The sequence below is a fragment of the Staurois parvus genome, unplaced genomic scaffold (assembly GCF_062004578.1).
Source record: "Staurois parvus isolate SC_StPar_1 unplaced genomic scaffold, SC_StPar_1.0 ptg000153l, whole genome shotgun sequence".
Classification (NCBI taxonomy): domain Eukaryota; kingdom Metazoa; phylum Chordata; class Amphibia; order Anura; family Ranidae; genus Staurois; species Staurois parvus.
The window spans coordinates 23,992,869-24,011,494 of record NW_028317949.1 but is presented as its reverse complement, the minus strand read 5'-3'; the positions used below and the strand labels follow the sequence as shown (position 1 = coordinate 24,011,494).

General features: G+C 42.6%; 1 protein-coding gene across 1 annotated transcript in view; it reads right to left on the bottom strand.

Moving 5' to 3' along the window:
- TNFRSF11A (TNF receptor superfamily member 11a) overlaps positions 1–18,293 on the bottom strand; it is a 111,244-nt gene extending 92,951 nt beyond the window's left edge. Inside the window, exon 1 of the mRNA XM_089674861.1 lies at positions 16,750–18,293. Coding sequence (XP_089530987.1) covers positions 16,750–16,824 — 75 coding nt within the window. The 5' untranslated portion in view covers positions 16,825–18,293. The remainder of the gene's footprint in view (positions 1–16,749) is intronic.
- Between the last annotated feature and the right edge of the window lie 333 nt (positions 18,294–18,626).

The following is an 18,626-nucleotide window of genomic DNA, read 5'->3' as shown; positions in this document are numbered from 1 at the left end:
CCACTGATACAAGTATGGCCCCACAATACGTCACTGCCCACAGTGCCAACCCTTTCTTGATTGGCTGCATCTCCAGATCTTCAGAACTCCTACAAGTTAGAATGAAAGATTACACTTTTACTAAATGGCTGACCGTCTGCTATTTAACAGATTTATTGAAATGGCTGCTGGCTAAACACAAGGATGCAAGCCTGGTGGAAGGGGGTTGAACAGAAGGGAGGAGGAGGCACAAAGACAGGGCAAGCAAAGGGGGAATAGAGTACAGCCTAATGGAGCAAAGCTTTATGGAAAACAGCTTTACACAGTTCACAGCAAACATTTATTATTGGCCACAGTGTTCCTCAGCCCTGGACTGTATCACTGTGTAAGCAGAAACAGAAGCAACACCTCCTGCACTCTAGGACTCAAACTAGGGGTGGAAGAGTCGAAGGAACCTCAAAACAATTCCACCAGTGCATGGAAGGTTGTGCAGCTCTAGAACAAGGCTGGGGAAGCCTGACTGATACTGTGAAGTGAAGCAAAAAGAAAGAGCGCACCAACCTTGCGCATTACCTCAGTAAATCTGTGATTTTATTAAGTAAAAAAAATATATATACTAACAAACAAGGAAGTATAAAAAGCATTACAGATCCTCGGGAGTGTACAGCCAGTGTGAGTCATGTCACGAGGGTAGACTCTCAAAGTGAGACTGACGCGTTTCGAAGGGGGACCCTTCTTAATCAGAGCTTTGAGGATCTGCAATGCTTGTTATACTTTCTTGTTTGTGAGTATATATATTTTTTATTTAATAAAATCACAGATTTACTGAAGTAATGTGCAAGGTTGGTGCGCTCTTTCTTTTTGTTTCACTTCACTGTATCTCTGTGTACCCATGTGGCTGGACATGCACTGTACTCTGTCACTTTGGATCGGTGTGTCCACATGCGGCAGGCTTTTTTATTAATTATTATTATACAGGATTTATATAGCACCAACAGTTTGCTCAGCGCTTTACAAAATAAAGGGAGACAATACAGCAACAATACAGTTCAATACAAGAGGGTTAGGAGGGCCCTGCTCCTTGGAGCTTACAATCTAAGAGGAAATTAAAGACTTTCATTCACAGCACAGTATTATGGAGTATGTTGTGGGTACACGACCTGCAGGCTGAGAACAGTGTATACCGTCCGTAGGTTTAGATTCTATTTACCAATGACACTTTGAGCAATTTAGCCATGCTCATTTTCGCAAGGTCACAAAGTTGGGAGGTATGTCATGTCATTATTATATTATTATTATACAGTATTTATAAAGCGCCAATAGTTCGCTCAGCGCTGTACATTACAAAGGGGGACAGAACATGTGACAGAACAATACCAATACAATGCAAAACATGAGGGGATCGAGGGCCCTGCTCTTTCAAGCTTACAATCTAGGAGGGAGGGGGTGGTGGCACAGGAGGAGATAGCTGTGGTGGATGGAATGGTAGGAAGAGTGGAGGAGGTTGGCAAGTTAGTAGGGGGTGGGGTAGGCTTCCCTGAAGAGATGGGTTTTCAGGGTGCGCCTAAAGGAGAGGAGAGTAGGTGATAATCTGATGGGTTGGGGCAGGGAGTTCTAGAGGATGGGTGACACCCTGGAGAAGTCCTGGAGGCGGGCATGGGAGGAGGAGACCAGGAAACTAGAGAGAAGGAGGAGGTCTTGTGAGGAGCGAAGTGTGCGTGCTGGGCGGTACTTGGATATTAGGTCAGTGATGTAGTTCGGGGCAGTATGGTGGACAGCTTTGTACGTCAATGTTAGGATTTTAAATTTGATCCGTTGCGCAATCGGAAGCCAGTGGAGGGATTGGCAGAGGGGGTGTCATATCTATTGGCTTCTTTAGTGGCTGAAGACAAACACCGTGCCTTTGTTCCACCATTTCTATGTGCTGGCCACCGACATTTCATCGATTTATAATAATTCATTTCTTTTATATTATTATACGTAACTTATTAGCGTTAAAACAAAGTACTCCACCCTGGATATTTTGAATTAAGGTCATAGGTGAGGGGAAACCAGGAAAAGAGGAAAATGTGTTCCCTGAGCAGGAAAAACATCTGAATCACTAACTAGATTACTTCCCAAATGCAACAGTGTATGTTTTCCTAAGAATAATGTGTGCAGCTGCCTCCCGGGGCCTCATAGCTACTCTGCCCATTACAACACAATACACCAAGCAAATGTACATAGTCTTCTATCTGATCCATACAGATTGCTGATTGCAATTACCTGCAGTACTTCTTAGTATAAAACTTTCATTACTTTTAACACATCCATTGAAATGTAAAGCAAATTTGTGCTTTGCATGCGTAGAGAAAAGCAACAGGTTTGATGTATTCCCAAATCCTCATCAGCATGCACTCACCCATTTCTCCATTCCCCCATTGCCCTGTACAGCTGTCAGAAGCAAAAAAAATACTGGGCTCAAGCACATGGACAAATCTGCAGGTGTTGGAATACAGTGTTCATGCACAGTGTGCAACAACTACATCAGCCAGTAGATGGTAGTGTTTATAACTGCATCTATGATTAATCTCTATGTCTCTTCTCTATGATAAAGTTCCTGTTTCCTGTTTGCAGAGAAGCAGCAGACAAACACAGGTGGAGTGTGCATTGTCTGTTCTGTAAGACTATATATACTGAATCTCTAACAATGGCCAGCATAAAATATGACTGTATTTGCAACATCTAGCAGCACAAGCTGCTGCATAATTTTGCGCTTAGAAAATACACTGTACTAAGTATACACATGTAAACACCATCTATATGCGTGCATGTATAAATGTAAGTACTGGCATTTATAAAACATATACTTGTGTACACTGTATTTTGTAAATAATTTTCATGGTCAGAATTATGCAGCAGCTGGTGCTCCTTTATGCTCTATGACCATAAGCCTGCAAATACATCTGTGTGCAAGCGCTTTAAGGCAAGGTTTACACCTTTGTGTTTCTCTTCTTATGTGTTCTTTGTGTTTCTCTTCTTATGTGTTCTTTGTGTTTCTCAGTGCTCATTGAGCACATGTTGCACATGTGTTCAGGTCCTTTTTATAATGCGTTTTCATGAGCCATGTGTTTTATTTACCTCATATGGGCGGGCAATTACTGGGTTGCAGGAAGACTCAGTAAACTACTAATGCGCTCACCTGCTCCCTCGTAGTTCATTGAAAACTACAAGCTATCAGCTGCAATGGTTGATGGTAGTTGTAGTTCTCCCTTTCACAGAACAGAACAGATGCTGCTTTTAAATTGTGACAGCGGATGTGGGGAGAGGATACCACACCCACTGTCACAACACTGGGGGGGGGGGGGGAGTCTGGGGGCTAATGATTTAGTAACATGTTACAACCTGAATACGGGTTTAACGTGACATGTTATGAAAGGTAAACTTATCATTTAAATAAACCAGAAAGTTCCTTGCTTGGTTCCTTCAAAATTACGTCCACCTAGTTAACCTCGCCTGCCCGCCTGCCTGATGAAGAAATTTAATTTATGGTTTCAAAAGCTTAAGTTAGCCAGTAAAGGGTTTCACTTACCGTGTCACTAGACCATTTATTTCCACCAAAAATTCCCATATCATATGTGCATATTAAGTGCTTAAAGTGGAATATCACTTTCTCAATCAACATTACCTATTTTTAATCCTCATGTTACTAGGTTTAGTAAATAGATTGAAAGGTATATTACAGGGGTCCTCAAACTTTTTAAACAGGGGGCCAGTTCACTGTCCCTCAGACAGTTGGAGGTCCGGACTATAGTTTAAAAAAAAAAAAAACTAGGAACAAATGCGAACACAGTACAGGAGATGACCAGAAACTGCGTACATACAACGGCGGAGGGAATACTGGGCCGGCCGCTCCATAAGACGCACAGACATTTCCCCCCAAGTGTGTCTTATGGAGCGAAATAGTGCCCCATCATTGGTGTCAGTGGGAGGAATAGTGCCCCATCATTGGTGTCAGTGGGAAGAAACGTGCCCCATCATATTGGTGTCAGTGGGAAGAAACGTGCCCCATCATTGGTGTCAGTGGGAGGAATAGTGCCCCATCATTGGTGTCAGTGGGAGGAATAGTGCCCCATCATTGGTGTCAGTGGGAGGAATAGTGCCCCATCATTAGTGTCAATGGGGGGAGGAATAGTGCCCCATTGTTGGTGTCAGTGGGGGAAGGAATAGTGCCCCATCATTGGTGTCAGTGTGGGGGGGGGAATAGTGCCCCATCATTGGTGTCAGGGGGGGAAGGGGATAGTGTCCCAACATTGGTGTCAGTGGGAGGAATAGTGTCCCATCATTGGTGTCAGTGGGAGGAATAGTGTCCCATCATTGGTGTCAGTGGGAAGAATAGTGCGTCATTGGTGTCAGTGGGGGGAATAGTGTCCCATCATTGGTGTCAGTGGGGGGGGGTAGTGTCCCAACATTGGTGTCAGTGGGAGGAATAGTACCCCATCATTGGTGTCAGTGGGGGAAGGAATAGTGTTCGATCGTTGGTGTCAGTGGGGGGTGGAATAGTGCCCCATCGTTGGTGTCAGTGGGGGGAGGAATAGTGCCCCATCGTTGGTGTCAGTGGGGGGAGGAAAAGTGCCCCATCATTGGTGTCAGTGGGAGGAATAATGCCCCATCATTAGTATCAGTGACACCAATGATGGGGCACTATTCCTCCCACTGACACCAATGACACTTAACTTGCTGACCCCTGCTCCAGCATGGTGCTGCTGCAGCCAGCATACCTGGTTGCAGCAGCACCATCTGCACGGCACACTTACCTGTTAGCTATCCTTCTTCCCTCCGGCCCTCCCAAACTCGATGTTCGCAGGGCCGCTCGGCTCCGCCTCCTCGCAGGTGATTGGCCGCCTGTGTGCCTTTCCTGAGCTACAGTTCTGGTGCCCAATCACCGGTGAGGAGGCGGAGCCGAGCGGCAGCATGAACATCGAGTGAGGGAGTGGCCGGAGTGAATGAAGGAGCAGCGCTTCCTGGACTGGATCGTCGTGGGACAGGGACAGAGCCAGGTAAGATACAGCAGCCCCCTGCCCACCCCTGTACTTAGTGTCCCTTCCTCGCGGCAAATACGTCCCTGCCAGATAAATGGCTTCGGCGGGCCGCATGTGGCCCGCGGGCCGTAGTTTGAGGACCCCTGGTATATTATATTTTAGTTGTTTTAAACTTTTTTTTTTCTACATTACTTCAGTTGCTTCCTGATTTCTAGCTTAGCCCAAAGTGATGTCATACATCCCAGAAGTCTTCATAGGCATTTTTCTTCTTTCACTTGGAGGAAGGGTTTTCTCACCTAGGAACACCCTCTTTCCTGCATGCCTGAGCTAAGGACAGATGGATTCCTGGAAGTAAATGCTACAGGAATCATCTACCCTTACTCAAGATGGCTAGAACTGCTAGAATATGTCCTACAAAGTGATTTCTTGATTTATGGCTAACAGTACAGAACTTGGCTATTGCTCCAACTGTAAAATAACTAGCAAGCATAAGTTAGAAAGACCAATAAATCTAGTAAATGATTCATCACTAATCAAATCTGAACTCTTTCAGCAGTTTTATTGTTGGCAAAGTTGTACGCGGTCAAACAAAGTCTGCCAGAAGCTATGTCCCTGTTCAATGGAAAAATAAACAAAGCCCCAATTATAATAATAGATATGTTAAAATTATCCAACATATGTTCACTTCTCTGTACTACTCTGCTAATGATGAAGTAGAAAAGTGCTTAAAAAAAAGTACCTGCAAAATGCAGTATTCAATAGTAAAATCAGATTTCATTATAATGATTTCAGATCAACAATGGTGGCTTCATTGGAATTTTTAGTACTTTGAGAAAAAGAATGCACACAAAAAGAGTGCATAACATTTTTTTTCTTTTTCCTTTCCTCCCCTTTTTATATATATTTATCTGTGGAGTTTACTGAAAAGAAGTGGTAAAAGGTCCATGTAGATGCCGCCCTAGGTAGTGGTCAAGCACTGCCAGACAATTTCTTCTTTTTTCCTTTCTAAAGCTTTGAAAAGTAAAGCTAAATGTGGGAATTGGGTAAAACACCTGTCAGGTTTTTATTGCTGTCTGTGTCCATGATGGGTAAATTCATCCCCTCTATTTGTCCTGGTAACCATTGTCAGCTGCACAGAATGTGATGAGAAATCCAAAAGTTTAGACTTTGTCACTAGTACAGAAGGACAACTGTCTAATAGAGGAATTCCCTTCCCTTTGGAGAGATTTCCTCTTGATTTATGTTGAGCCCCTGAGACAGGAAGTAAGACAGAAAATTTAAAGCAAAGACTTGCTATTTTTCCTTTCATGGCATACCGCACTGGCCTCATACGTGGTTTGTATGATGCCATGGAGATGTCAATAAAACATACATTTGATTGCCAATACACACCAAAAATGTTTATCAATGGAATTGTACATGCGCTTGTGTGGCTGCCATGGAGATGTCAGGATTGATGTCCAATACTTACCATAATATTCCTTTACTGACATATCTCCATGGCTTCATGCAAGAGCTCGTGTGATGCCACGGAGATATCAGGAAAGTGGAAGATTGATTTCCAATACACATTAAAATATTCCTTTCTTGATACATCTCATTGGCATCATACATGCACTTGTGTGCTACCATGGAGATGTCTGGATTAATGACCAATACTTACCGTAATTTTCCTTTTACAGATGTATCTCAATGGCATCATGCAAGGGCTCGTGTGATGCCACTGAGATGTCAGGAAAGTGGAAGATTGATTTCCAATACACATTAAAATATTCCTTTCTTGATACATCTCATTGGCATCATACATGCACTTGTGTGCTACCTTGGAGATGTCTGGATTAATGACCAATACTTACCGTAATTTTCCTTTTACTGACGTATCTCAATGGCATCATGCAAGGGCTCGTGTGATGCCACTGAGATGTCAGGAAAGTGGAAGATTGATTTCCAATACACATTAAAAAATTCCTTTTTTGATACATCTCATTGGTTCGTGTGATGCCCCTGTATACTGTATGTCAGGAAATAGAAAACTGATCACCAATACTTACTGTAATTTTCTTTTTCTGACATATTTCAATAGCATTATACACAGTCTCGTATGATTTCATGGAGATCTCAGAAAACATAAAAATGATTATAACACTTACTATAATTTTCCTTTTCTTTGATGTATCTCAGTGGCATTATACACGGCTTGTGGAAAACCACTGAGATGTCAACAAAAAGGAAAATTAATTACCAATGGTTACCATAATTTTCCTTACCTGACATATCTATGGCATCACATGAGTTATTGTGTGATGCTGTGGAGGTATGGCAAGAATGGTAAATGTCCCCAGGTGAACATTGACACAAAACTACTAATACAAAAACCTAAAAAATATTGCTATACATACACTTTTAATCTGTCAAGTAAAGTATCATTTCTGCTGCTGAGTTTGAACATACTGGTTGTTGTTATGTGACCAGAGGCAGGGGCTTTAACATCTTGAGGTAGCTCACCCAGCCTAGAACAAAAGGCATTGCATGCATGTTACTTCTCAAAGTGAACCAGAAAAACCAGAGATATCATTGCTGAATTGTCCTATCTAAAGAACAAAGGTATACCCCTCAAGCAAACAATCCGATCAATCCACAACAGGTGCAGGCTCTGGCTCTCCACCACACATGATGCAATATGAAGAAGGGTCAGCCGCACACAGGAGGATAGATCAATATAGTGTGTATTTATTGATCCATAGGACACAGAAAACACCAGGACATGAATACAGGACCTGTTAACGCGTTTCACACGATCTCGTGCTTAATCATAACACTTTATGATTATGATCATGACTAAGCATGAGATCGTGTGAAACGCGTTAACAGGTCCTGTATTCATGTCCTGGTGTTTTGTGTGTCCTATGGATCAATAAATATACACTATATTGATCTATCCTCCAATGTGCGGCTGACCCTTCTTCCTGTAGAATTGTCCTATGCAAGCTTTAGGGCTGTCAGTAACTCACTGGGCAATGAAGCCAAAATCAAGCACACAGCCCTGAAGTCTGGACCTCTAAAACACCTCAGCAATGGCGGCTCCCATATTGCTGTTCACACAATTCATACTGCTTGCATAGGAAATAGCGCCCAGAACAAGTTACAGGTAACTTACTGTAAATAATATATCAAATAAGAAGAACTCTGAAAATGGAACCGAGTCTAAAAGGAACCCAAATCTGATAGACCTGTAAATGTGACTAAAAACGTAATCTGCCTTCTGGCATTCTAGAATTTATCAGCATTTTCTCTGCCCCTCGTAAATAAAACCTCCACTGAAGGCTATATTGTATATTAGATCATAGCAGTTGTATAGATTTGAAACCAACAATTGTGACTTGTTTCAGCCACTATTTAATGAAAATTCTAGGAAACAACTCATATGAGCTGTAGCAGCCAATCAGATGCTCTTATATCTTCAAAATAATAGGTTACATTTTATTTACCCCCTACCCCTTTGGTGTGAGGTTTGTATATTTTGGTCATATGTTTTCTTGATTTATTATTGATTATAAAACCAGTATCAGTTGTTGCTCCTGCTAACCTGCTCCTCAATCCCAATTCAGAGGGTTGATTGAAAAATCTATATTTAGGGTGGATTTACTAAAACTGATCCACTCAGAATCTGGTGCAGCTGTACATGGTAGCCAATCAGCTTCTAACTTCATCTTGTTCAATAAAGCTTTGACAATAAGACCTTGAAGCTGATTGGTTTCTATGCAGAGCTGCATCAGATTTTGCACTCTCCAGTTTGAGTAAATGACTCCCATAGAGTATAAAGAATTGACCTGTCCTCAGGTTGTTGGTGCCCCAACAATATTTACCCTGAACCAACCAGACAGGGAAGTGAAGTGGTCAGGGAGGTTTAGGGAAAGTGAGAGATTCCATATTTACTTTGGAAGATCCCAAAGACCTGCACTAATCGATACCCCAGCACAGCTCTCCAGCCTGCAGTGAACCAAGGGTCTGGCCTCAAGTACTGTCCCTGCTCTGTATCCTCAACAATCATCCACAAAAAGGCCACACATGGATGACATGCCTTCATTGATACTTATTCCACCAGACTGGCTTACTGCAAGTGCCCACCTGTGGCCATGCCCCACTGACTCGTTTCACCCCTATTAGGCTTGTCTGACAATAAGAGGAGTTTTAACCGATTCCCGTCTGCCCTATAGCAGAAGTACTGCTACAGGGCGGCATAGGTGCGCAAAATCATGCATATTCGCTGCCATTCACGGTCTGGGCTGTCAATCACCGGGTCCTGCCTAGTGATTACTTGCCGGAGCCCGATGATTGCTGAGCATCTCTGATGGGGGAGAAAATTGTTTGTAAACAATACAGGTTTCTCCCCTGTCAGCTCCTGCACACTGTTTTGCATGGCTCTGCATAGCACAGCCATACAAAGCAGTGTGCTTACAGTGAAGCACAAACACAGCATACTATGTAAAACGGCACACAGCACACAGTTAACCCTTTGATCGCCCCACATGTTAACCCCTTCCTGTCCAGTGCCATTAGTACAGTGTCAGTGCTTTTTATTAGCACTGATCAGTGTATTGGTGTCACTGGGGATGTCAGTGACATCAAGTTAGTTCCCCCCAGTGTCAGAATGCCTGCCGTAGTCCTGCTATAAGTCACTGATCGCCGCCATTACTAGTAAAAAGAGAAAAAAAATTCCAGTATATATAACTTCCACATAAACCAATTAATTTACACGTATTGGGATTTCTTTTTAGCAAAGACATGTAGCAGAATACAATTTGGCCTAAATTTATAATAAAATTTGATTTTTAAAATTTTTTTACTGGACATGTTTAATAGCAAAAAGTCAAATATATTGTTTTTTCCTCAAAATTGTTGGTCTTTTTTTTTAAGAACGCAAAAAATATAAACCACACAGGTGATCAAATACCACCGAAAGAAAACTCTATTTTTGGGGAAAAAAGGACGTAAATTTTATTTAGGTACAGCGTTGCATGACTGCGCAATTGTCAAAGTAACAGCGCAGTAACGCAAACAGTAGCCTGGTTAGGAAAGGGGGGGGGGAATCCTCTGGAGGGCAAGTGGTTAACCTATGAAGAAGTTTCTGTTATTTTGAATGACAGCCAATGCACCACAACAGTCCTTTTAAAGTACAACTATAGCCATTTAAAAATATGGGCTTCAGCACTTTATTATAATGCATGCACTTAGGCTAGGTTCACAACTATGCAGTTTGCGTTTGATCCATTTCGGCAGTGCTTTTTGCAGTGCATTTTGCATTTTTGTACATGCATTTTTGATGTGTTTTGATTCGCTTTTATTTTTTTTAATTTGTTTGGGCCAACTTGTTGCCGAGCAGATTAAAAATGCAAAATGCATCAAAAGTATGTCAAAAACGCATCAAAAACGCCTGCAAAATGCAATACTTGTGTTTTATACGAGGTTCCATTAAAGTCTATTGGACTAAAAACACAAACTGCTGCAGGAAAAGAAGTCCCTGACCCTTTCCAAAAACCACGCCCACAAACATGATCCATAGGAAAGCATGATTAATGGCATGCACTGCGTTCTTGCAAAACGCAAATGCATAAGGTGTGAACCTGGCCTAACAGTTTTCTCTTTGTTCCCCTGCAAAGTCCTAACTGTTGATCCTGTCAGTGAAGTCTGCCTAATGCAGCTTCCACTGATGGGGTGGTCACAATGCTGCACTGCTCCTGAATTTAGAGCAGCTTTGCCACCCTCATGTAGGCTGTACATGTGTAGGTATGTGCTTTTACACTGTACTTGTGGTGCTGACTCACTGGTCTGTAGTTGTCATTCAGCACCTGGCCACCCTTAGCCCTGTGTACTGCTTTCACAATTGACAGCACTGCCTCTATTGCTGAAACCCTCCCACTGTGAGCTGCAGTGTCTGGGAGTGGGAGTGTGAGAGACACAAATGAAGGGGGATTTGGCTCAGTCAGGGAAGATAAAGGAATTGTTTTGTTTACTTTATGAGGCTTGTGCATCACATAGTAACTGGATTTGATACTTGTTTGGACTGGGTAATATAGGAGCCTATGAATGCACTATGAAAACCCCAGGATCCTGCATTCATTCTCTCTGCTGTCCCGCAGTACACAGAAAATGGAAATGCAATTATTTTAGTGAATATAAACTGCTAAATACTTTTTCTCATCAGCAGTTAGAGCAGTCTTGTGACTTCTATCAGTGTCTAGCAGAGCATATATTAAAGCTTTTAGGAGGAGTTTTCATTCTCATTCTGATTGTCCTATGAGGCTGCATAACCCCTGACCCTCTGTCTGGACAGTGCTGATTGGCCCTGTGCTGATCAAATGCACTCTCCCAAGAAAAAAGAAAACATAGCAATACACACCAAATTGAGCACTTGCAGTTTGCCCCCAAGGCTCTGTTCTATCAGCAGATGGATTGGGGACAGTAGAAGGGGAGGACCAGAGAAGACAGGATCAAACAGCTTTTCTTTTTTTTTTACACAGTTTGGAGGATTAACCCCTTAGGTTCCACAGTGAGTATACCAAGCATGTTTTACTGTTGTGGGTTTAGTAACATTTTTAGTAACTCATGCAGTACACCTTGCATATTGGATTCTACCTTGATATAAGTTATATATTGGGCTCTTTGGATTCTGCCTCGATATGAACTGTATATTGTGCCCATTGGATTCTACCTTGATATATGCTGGACTCCATGTCATCTTTATCCATGTGAGTGCACTTCTGGCTTATTTTTATATACCATTACACATTTTACACTATGGAGATATGTTCTCTTTTTGTTCTGTGGGTATATGATTTATGACATCTATGAGAGTGCTACAGCCGCTGGCAGACCAGTTATGTGGAAAAGGTGATTACTGATTATCTGATGACACCATCTGATAATAGAGGGGTTGCCCTGAGGATCCAGAGGAGTTTTTTGCTTTGTGGCCCTGCAGGGTCATGAAGTAGAGGTGAGAGGCCATTGCAGCCATTCCTTGGGAATCACATTGAGGGTGTTTTTTGCCATCTACACCGTGCATGAACAGGAAGATTACTGCACCTATTTATGGACTTTTAACCACCTTATTTAAGATGTGTGTTTCACATAGTGTGTTGTCTGATCCCGTGCTAGGGATCTTTATCAGTGTTTGATACCTTGTGTCCCATCTTGGGTACTTGTGGGTCACTATTTATTATATCCCCATAGGGATTGGGATCACATGTGTTATATGATCACTTTTTTTTGGACCTGTTTTTTTAGTTCTCTTTTTTTCAGTATTCTTTATTATTTTGTTATTTTAGTGCTGCATCATTATTTGTACATAGTAACACTTTAACACACCTTCACCTGTTTTTATTCTTCCATAACAATGCACAGATATTCATGTACTGCATTAAAAGACTAATAAAAGTCATCCAAAATTAACAACATAAATAAACTAGATGGCAGTGCTAGTTTGAATCCATTTTGGTTTTTAGCGGAGATACACTATTAGTCTTCTCCTTTCCATTTGTGAAGTACTCACTATTTATTAGTGCTTGCCATGGAGGGTGTGTGTGTTGCCCCTACCCGCTGTCAGGAAGTGGTATGGAAAGAGTGGAGAAATGAAGAGTATCTTAATGCTAGAGCCATTGCTTATCATTTCATAGATAAGCCATTTCCTCTGGTGAGTGTCAGTGAATCAGGGGAGCTCGTTTTCTGAGCACGAGGTGCCTTGGAGGATATTGAGAGAGCTGTAGATTCACTTGGTGACCATACTGGGCAGATGGACTTTTAACACACAACTTTGTAGACTGATTGACCATTGTTCTTATATAATTCCATTTTATGGATTGATTTAACACTGTATACATTGTTTATGCACTTTAATGTTTTTTTATCACTATTTATTTACTAGCGCCACCTTATAGTTTATTTATAATACACAGACAATTCACATGTATGCATTGCGGTACACCAAAACACTGGTCCATCAAGATGATTGGCAGTGCAGTTAGCAAGTTACCATCTGTTGCAGTAAATCAAGCATTTTACCATGCAATAGGACAATGCAAAAATGTGAATCTTTTCTTAGGCTGAAAACACACCTTTGCGGTTTTTTTTCAGTAAATGTGCAACCCATTTAAATGCATATCAGCGCATGTTGTAACACACTGAAATGCATGTCAATTTTGTCAGTGCCCATTGACATGCAATGCAAAGTGCATTTCAAGGTACATGCCAGGACATGCATTTTAATGAATAGCACACTCTAGGAAAAAAAAGGAAGCTGCTCACTGTAGTAAAAGCCAATGTTCACATTTATTACTGTACATAGTCCAATGCGTTGGATTATTTAATAAATCTGAACATTGGTTTTTACTACGGTGAGCAGCTCACCTTTCTTGATAAGGACTGAAGTGTGCTAAACTTAGAGAGGCAAATGACCATCGACAGCTTGCACCCGGAGTCCGAAAAATGGAGGGGAAATATGACTGTAGTGGACTATGACATTTTCTAGTACATTGATGAATTTTAATGTGTATTCATGTTTCCAGCTGTGATTTAGTGCATTGAAAAAAGGTGAATTGCATTTTTTAGAGGTCTACTTTAAAAAATGGGCTGCCATAACCAAGCATGATGCCTTAACGCATGATGACTTGTTGTATTTATGCATTAGTTACAAGTTTATAAAGAGGAATAAGGAAAAAGAAGGCACTCTAAACAAACACTGAAGCTATTAAATACACATCAATAAAGGGAACCTATACTGTTCTGATATGACTGAAAACAAAAGCCTCTTAGCAGTCTCTAATGATATTAGGCACCAGGGGCGGACTGACAACTCATGGGGCCCCCAGGCAATAGGGGATCATGGGGCCCCTGTGTCGTTGCCCAAACTCAAAAAAGCCTATGAAAAAGGTACCAGGGGCATCTCATGGGGCCCCCTACTGACCCCGGGCCCTCAGGCAGTCCCCAAGTTTCCAAATGGTCAGTCCGCCCCTGTTAGGCACCCAAAATGTTCTTAAAGCCAGAGAACATGCCATTTTTGTCTAGGCTGTGATAAGATGCAGCTAACAGTGTTTTAGTTGCAAAACAGCAGTACTCAGTTGCTTAACCTCTCGCCACCCATGAAGTACATATGTGCGGCTGCAAAGAGGGTATGCTTTAACTCCCATATGCTGCAAATATGCATCCATGGATGGCCAAGGTTTCTGTGACTAGAGTGTACTCCTGGTCTCTAGTGAGGATTGGGAGCCAGTGGGACCGACTACTGATTAAGTGACTACTGTGACGACCAATCACAGTGGTCAGGCAGTCCTTCCAGCCACCCCAGGCATGAAGACCTACTTAAAGGGACACTGGGGCTGAGCAGCATGGGCATGGACAGACTGACAACTCATGGGGCCCCCGGGCAATAGGGGACCATGGGGCCCCTGTGCCCCTGTATCCTCGCCCACACTCAAACCTCAAGCCAGCGGGATCAACTCCTGATCAAGTGACTACTGTGACAACCAATCACAGTGGTCAGGCAGTTCTTTCAACCACCCTGGGCATGAAGACCTAATTAAAGGGACGCTGGGGCTGAGAAGCATGGGCAGGGGTGGACTGGCAACTCATGGGGCGCTTGGGCAATAGGGGATCATGGGGCCCCTGTGTCCTCACCCACACTCAAACCACACCCAAAAAAGCATACGAAAAATACCAGGGGCATCTCATGGGGCCATCTACTGACTCCAGGCCCTCGGGTAGTGCCCGAGTGTCGGAATGGTCAGTCCGCCCCTGAGAATGGGGTTAAAAATATAACGACGTTTAGTAATGTTTACATTTGCCCTAGTAGTTCATGTAAAAATGTGTTTTTGAACAACAGGTGCAATTTAAGGCAGAACTGAGGCTCAGGGGGACTGCCTGAGAAATTGCAAAACTGTGCAATTCTGCACAGCATATATGCACATTGTGGTATACTTACCTGTGTTTGAGATCCTCCAGCGATAACAGATCCTCTGTTGGTAATGCTGCCATTATCTCTGCTGCTTCCTCTACGTCCGGCACCTTCTTCCTCCAGCCATTAGGTGACCACTGATGACCTAGCTCCCATGTATGCATGCTGAGTTTACATGATCCCAGAACTCTGTTCAGTTCTCTGCATCTTACACTCTACACTGCACTAAGCATAATGGCAGCATAACGGGCAATTAAAAGGTGCTTGTTCCAGGTCTCTGACCCATAGGTAGTCAAACAATTGCTGGGGAAAGGAAAGGGTTTTTTGGGGGGGTTTATTGGCAGGAGAGACATACAAAGTCTCTTCTACCCCAAAAAATTGCCTCCTGGCAAATTGTTTAGACTTCAGTTTCACTTTAAGTGGCATGCAAAATATGGGCCTGGTTGTTGCCAATTGTTCTGTATATAAATGAAAACCAAAATCATAGCACATATATGAATTCCCTGTTGTGGCTGAATTCATGGATCAAGGGGACAGGGATGGCTTTCCAAAAAATGTATCCACGTGGCACATACAACGTTACTGTTATCCAGATGTGATTTGGGACATCACTACTCATCAGAGTTTTATTTTGTGATGTCACCGCCCTCAATATATTATATTTGACTTTATATGGCATGCAATCATGTCAGTCCTGTGATATATTTAATAAGGTAGACTGCAGTGCTGTAGAGCTGGATCCTGTTCATTCTTAGCACACAATGATAGGATGTAGGGAGTTTCCGTAGCCTTAGTTTTCTTGTAAAACATGTGTCTAAACACCAGTAGACAGCAGATAAGGGGAATCTCCATTCACTCAGCTCAATTACTAGATGCATGTCTGAACACACCCTGTCAGTGTATGAGATACTGATCCTCTTTCTGTCAAAAACATATACCAATGTATGTGTCCAATTTATAGTTCTTTATTAAATGAGGCAGAGAATCACAGCAACCAATCAGAAATGATCTTCACACGCGCCAACCAACATGAACATTTTATTCCTTGTAGGACCTTCAATGTCACCAGTAGGAGGCAGAAAGGGGAGGCTGCATGAACAAAGATGGGTCCCATATCCAGTATTATATCAAGGCCCCTAAACTGTACCCCTAGTTCTGACTAAACTGATGAAATGTGAAATCTGACTGCTAGGTATAGGTTAATGAACATGATTGCCTTATATTTTAAGCAAGACGACTGGTAGGACTTTAAGGAGTGATGTAGTGCCTTAACCAGGGGTGGACTGACCATTTGTAAACTCGGGCAAAGAAGTCAGCAATATCAGCTGCATATATATGTCTCAGCCAGGGGCAGACTGACCATTTGGAAACTCGGGCACTGCTCGAGGGCCCGGGGTCAGTAGGGGGCCCCATGAGATGCACCTGGTACCTTTTTCATAGGCTTTTTTGAGTTTGGGCAAAGACGCAGGGGCCCCATGATCCCCTATTGCCCGGGGGCCCCATGAGTTGTCAGTCCGCCCCTGGCCTTAACCCATAACAATCAAGCAGAGACCATGTTTTACTGATACCACTAAGCTACATCTGGTGTTTCATGACATCCAGAGACTTGTTGGTCATAGCAACCAGTTGTCATTTTCCTTCATCTGAAAGATAAAATCTGTTTGGTTTCTGTGGACAAGAGATCCATATTTTTCATATTCTAAGAGAAACTCCAACTTATTTATCTAAAAAACTATTTTCTCTACATCCTACAAAGACATTCCCCAATATCAAGTGAATTTTGCAAAGAAAGAAGACACTTACGGTTTCTGCTCCAAAACACCAGAATGTGACATAGAGTGCGCCAATAGTCCATACTCTGATCATGAAGCCTTCCATGTTGTGTATATTCCAGGAATGCCAGATGATTTTAGAGCGCAGTGCCACCTCCTCCCCCCCGAAGATAACCACTATGTTCTGGAGGTAATCTGTTCACCTCCCTGTCTTGGAGGTTTTCTGCTCAGTTCTTTGTCCTGAACAAAATCTGTTCACCTTTCTATTTCAGAGGTATTCTGTTCACTTCTCCGTCTTGGAGGTATTCTGTTCACTTCTCTGTCTTGGAGGTATTCTGTTCACTTCTCTGTCTTGGAGGTATTCTGTTCAATTCTCTGCCTTGAACGTAATCTGTTCACCTCTCTGTCCTTTATGCATTCTGTTCACCTATCTGTCCTGAAGGTAATCTGTTCTCCTCTCTGCCCTGGGGGTATTCTGTTCACCTCTATGTCCTATAGATATTCTGTTCATCTATCTGTGCTTGAGTATATATGTTCACCACTATGTCCTGCAGGTAATCTGTTCACCTCTATGTCCTGGAGGTATTCTGTTCACCTCTGTGTCCTGGAGGAATTCTGTTCACCTCTATCACCTGTAGATATTCTGTTCATCTATCTGTCCTGGATTATATGTGTTCACCACTATGTCCTGCAGGTAATCTGTTCACCTTTCTGTCCTGGAGGTAATCCGTTCACCTCTATGTCCTGGAGGTAATCCGTTCACCTCTGTGTCCTGGAAGAAATCTATTCACCTCTATGTCCTGAAGGTAATCTGTTCACCTCTCTTTCCTAGAGGTCATCTGTTCACTTTTCCTTTGCCCAAGGTAATCTATTCACCTCTATGTGTTGTCCAAGGTAATCTGTTTACTTCTCTGTCCAGGAGATAATCTGTTAAAGTCTTGGAAGTAATCTGTTCACCTCTCTGTCCTGGAGGTAATCTGTTCACCTCATTGTCCTGGATATAGTCTGTTCAGCTCTATGTCCTAGATGTAACCTGTTCACTTTTCTATCACCAAAAATAATCTGTTCACCTTTCTGTCCAAGAGGTAATCTGTTCAGGTCCTCGAAGTAATATGTTAACCTCTCTGTCCCAGAGGTAAACTGTTCACCTCTATAGCCAAGAGGTAATCTGTTCAGGTCCTGGAAGTAATCTGTTCACCCCACTGTCCTGGAGTTAAACTGTTCACCTCTCAGTCCTGGAGGTATTCTTTTCACCTCTCTGACCCTGTAGATAATCTCTGTTTGGAGCCAGTTTGCATAACTTCCCTACTTGTCCCCAGCACTTAACACACACTTAGTTAATTGCAGTAACCGGAATGCAAGAGTCCCAATTATTCCATCTTCCCCTGCTCCACTGTCAGGATACACTCCAGTCCTGAATCAGTACCAGCACTCATTTTTCCTAAATCCAAATATTCCAAGTGCTCCTTTTGTGTTCTGTCTTCTGCCAGGAACCTTTCGTGCAGCAAGTCAGTTGATAATGTCCCAAGTGTATGCTGAAGGGACTTTCGGTTCTGTATTGTGTCTGTGCTCTTGTTACTTCCCTCTCTGAACAGTGTGTGGCTCCCACATTCTTTGCTATCTTCCCAGATGTGAAGCCAGCCCTCTGCTCCTCCCTTACATGGCTGCACACAGCCTGGAGACAGCCTCATGTATGCTAGACTGTGAAGGCATTTCAGGATTTCAGGCAAGTTTGATCGAGGTAAAAGACAGTTGAAATACATAGTATGCTTACAGTTATTTAAAGCGACCCTTTCTCTACATTGAAAACAGAATGAAATAGAAGAAGCCCCTAGAAAAAGTTACAGCAGAAAAATAACAAGATAAACATGAATAGTCCACTAAGAGATACAACAACAATTCCAGCTT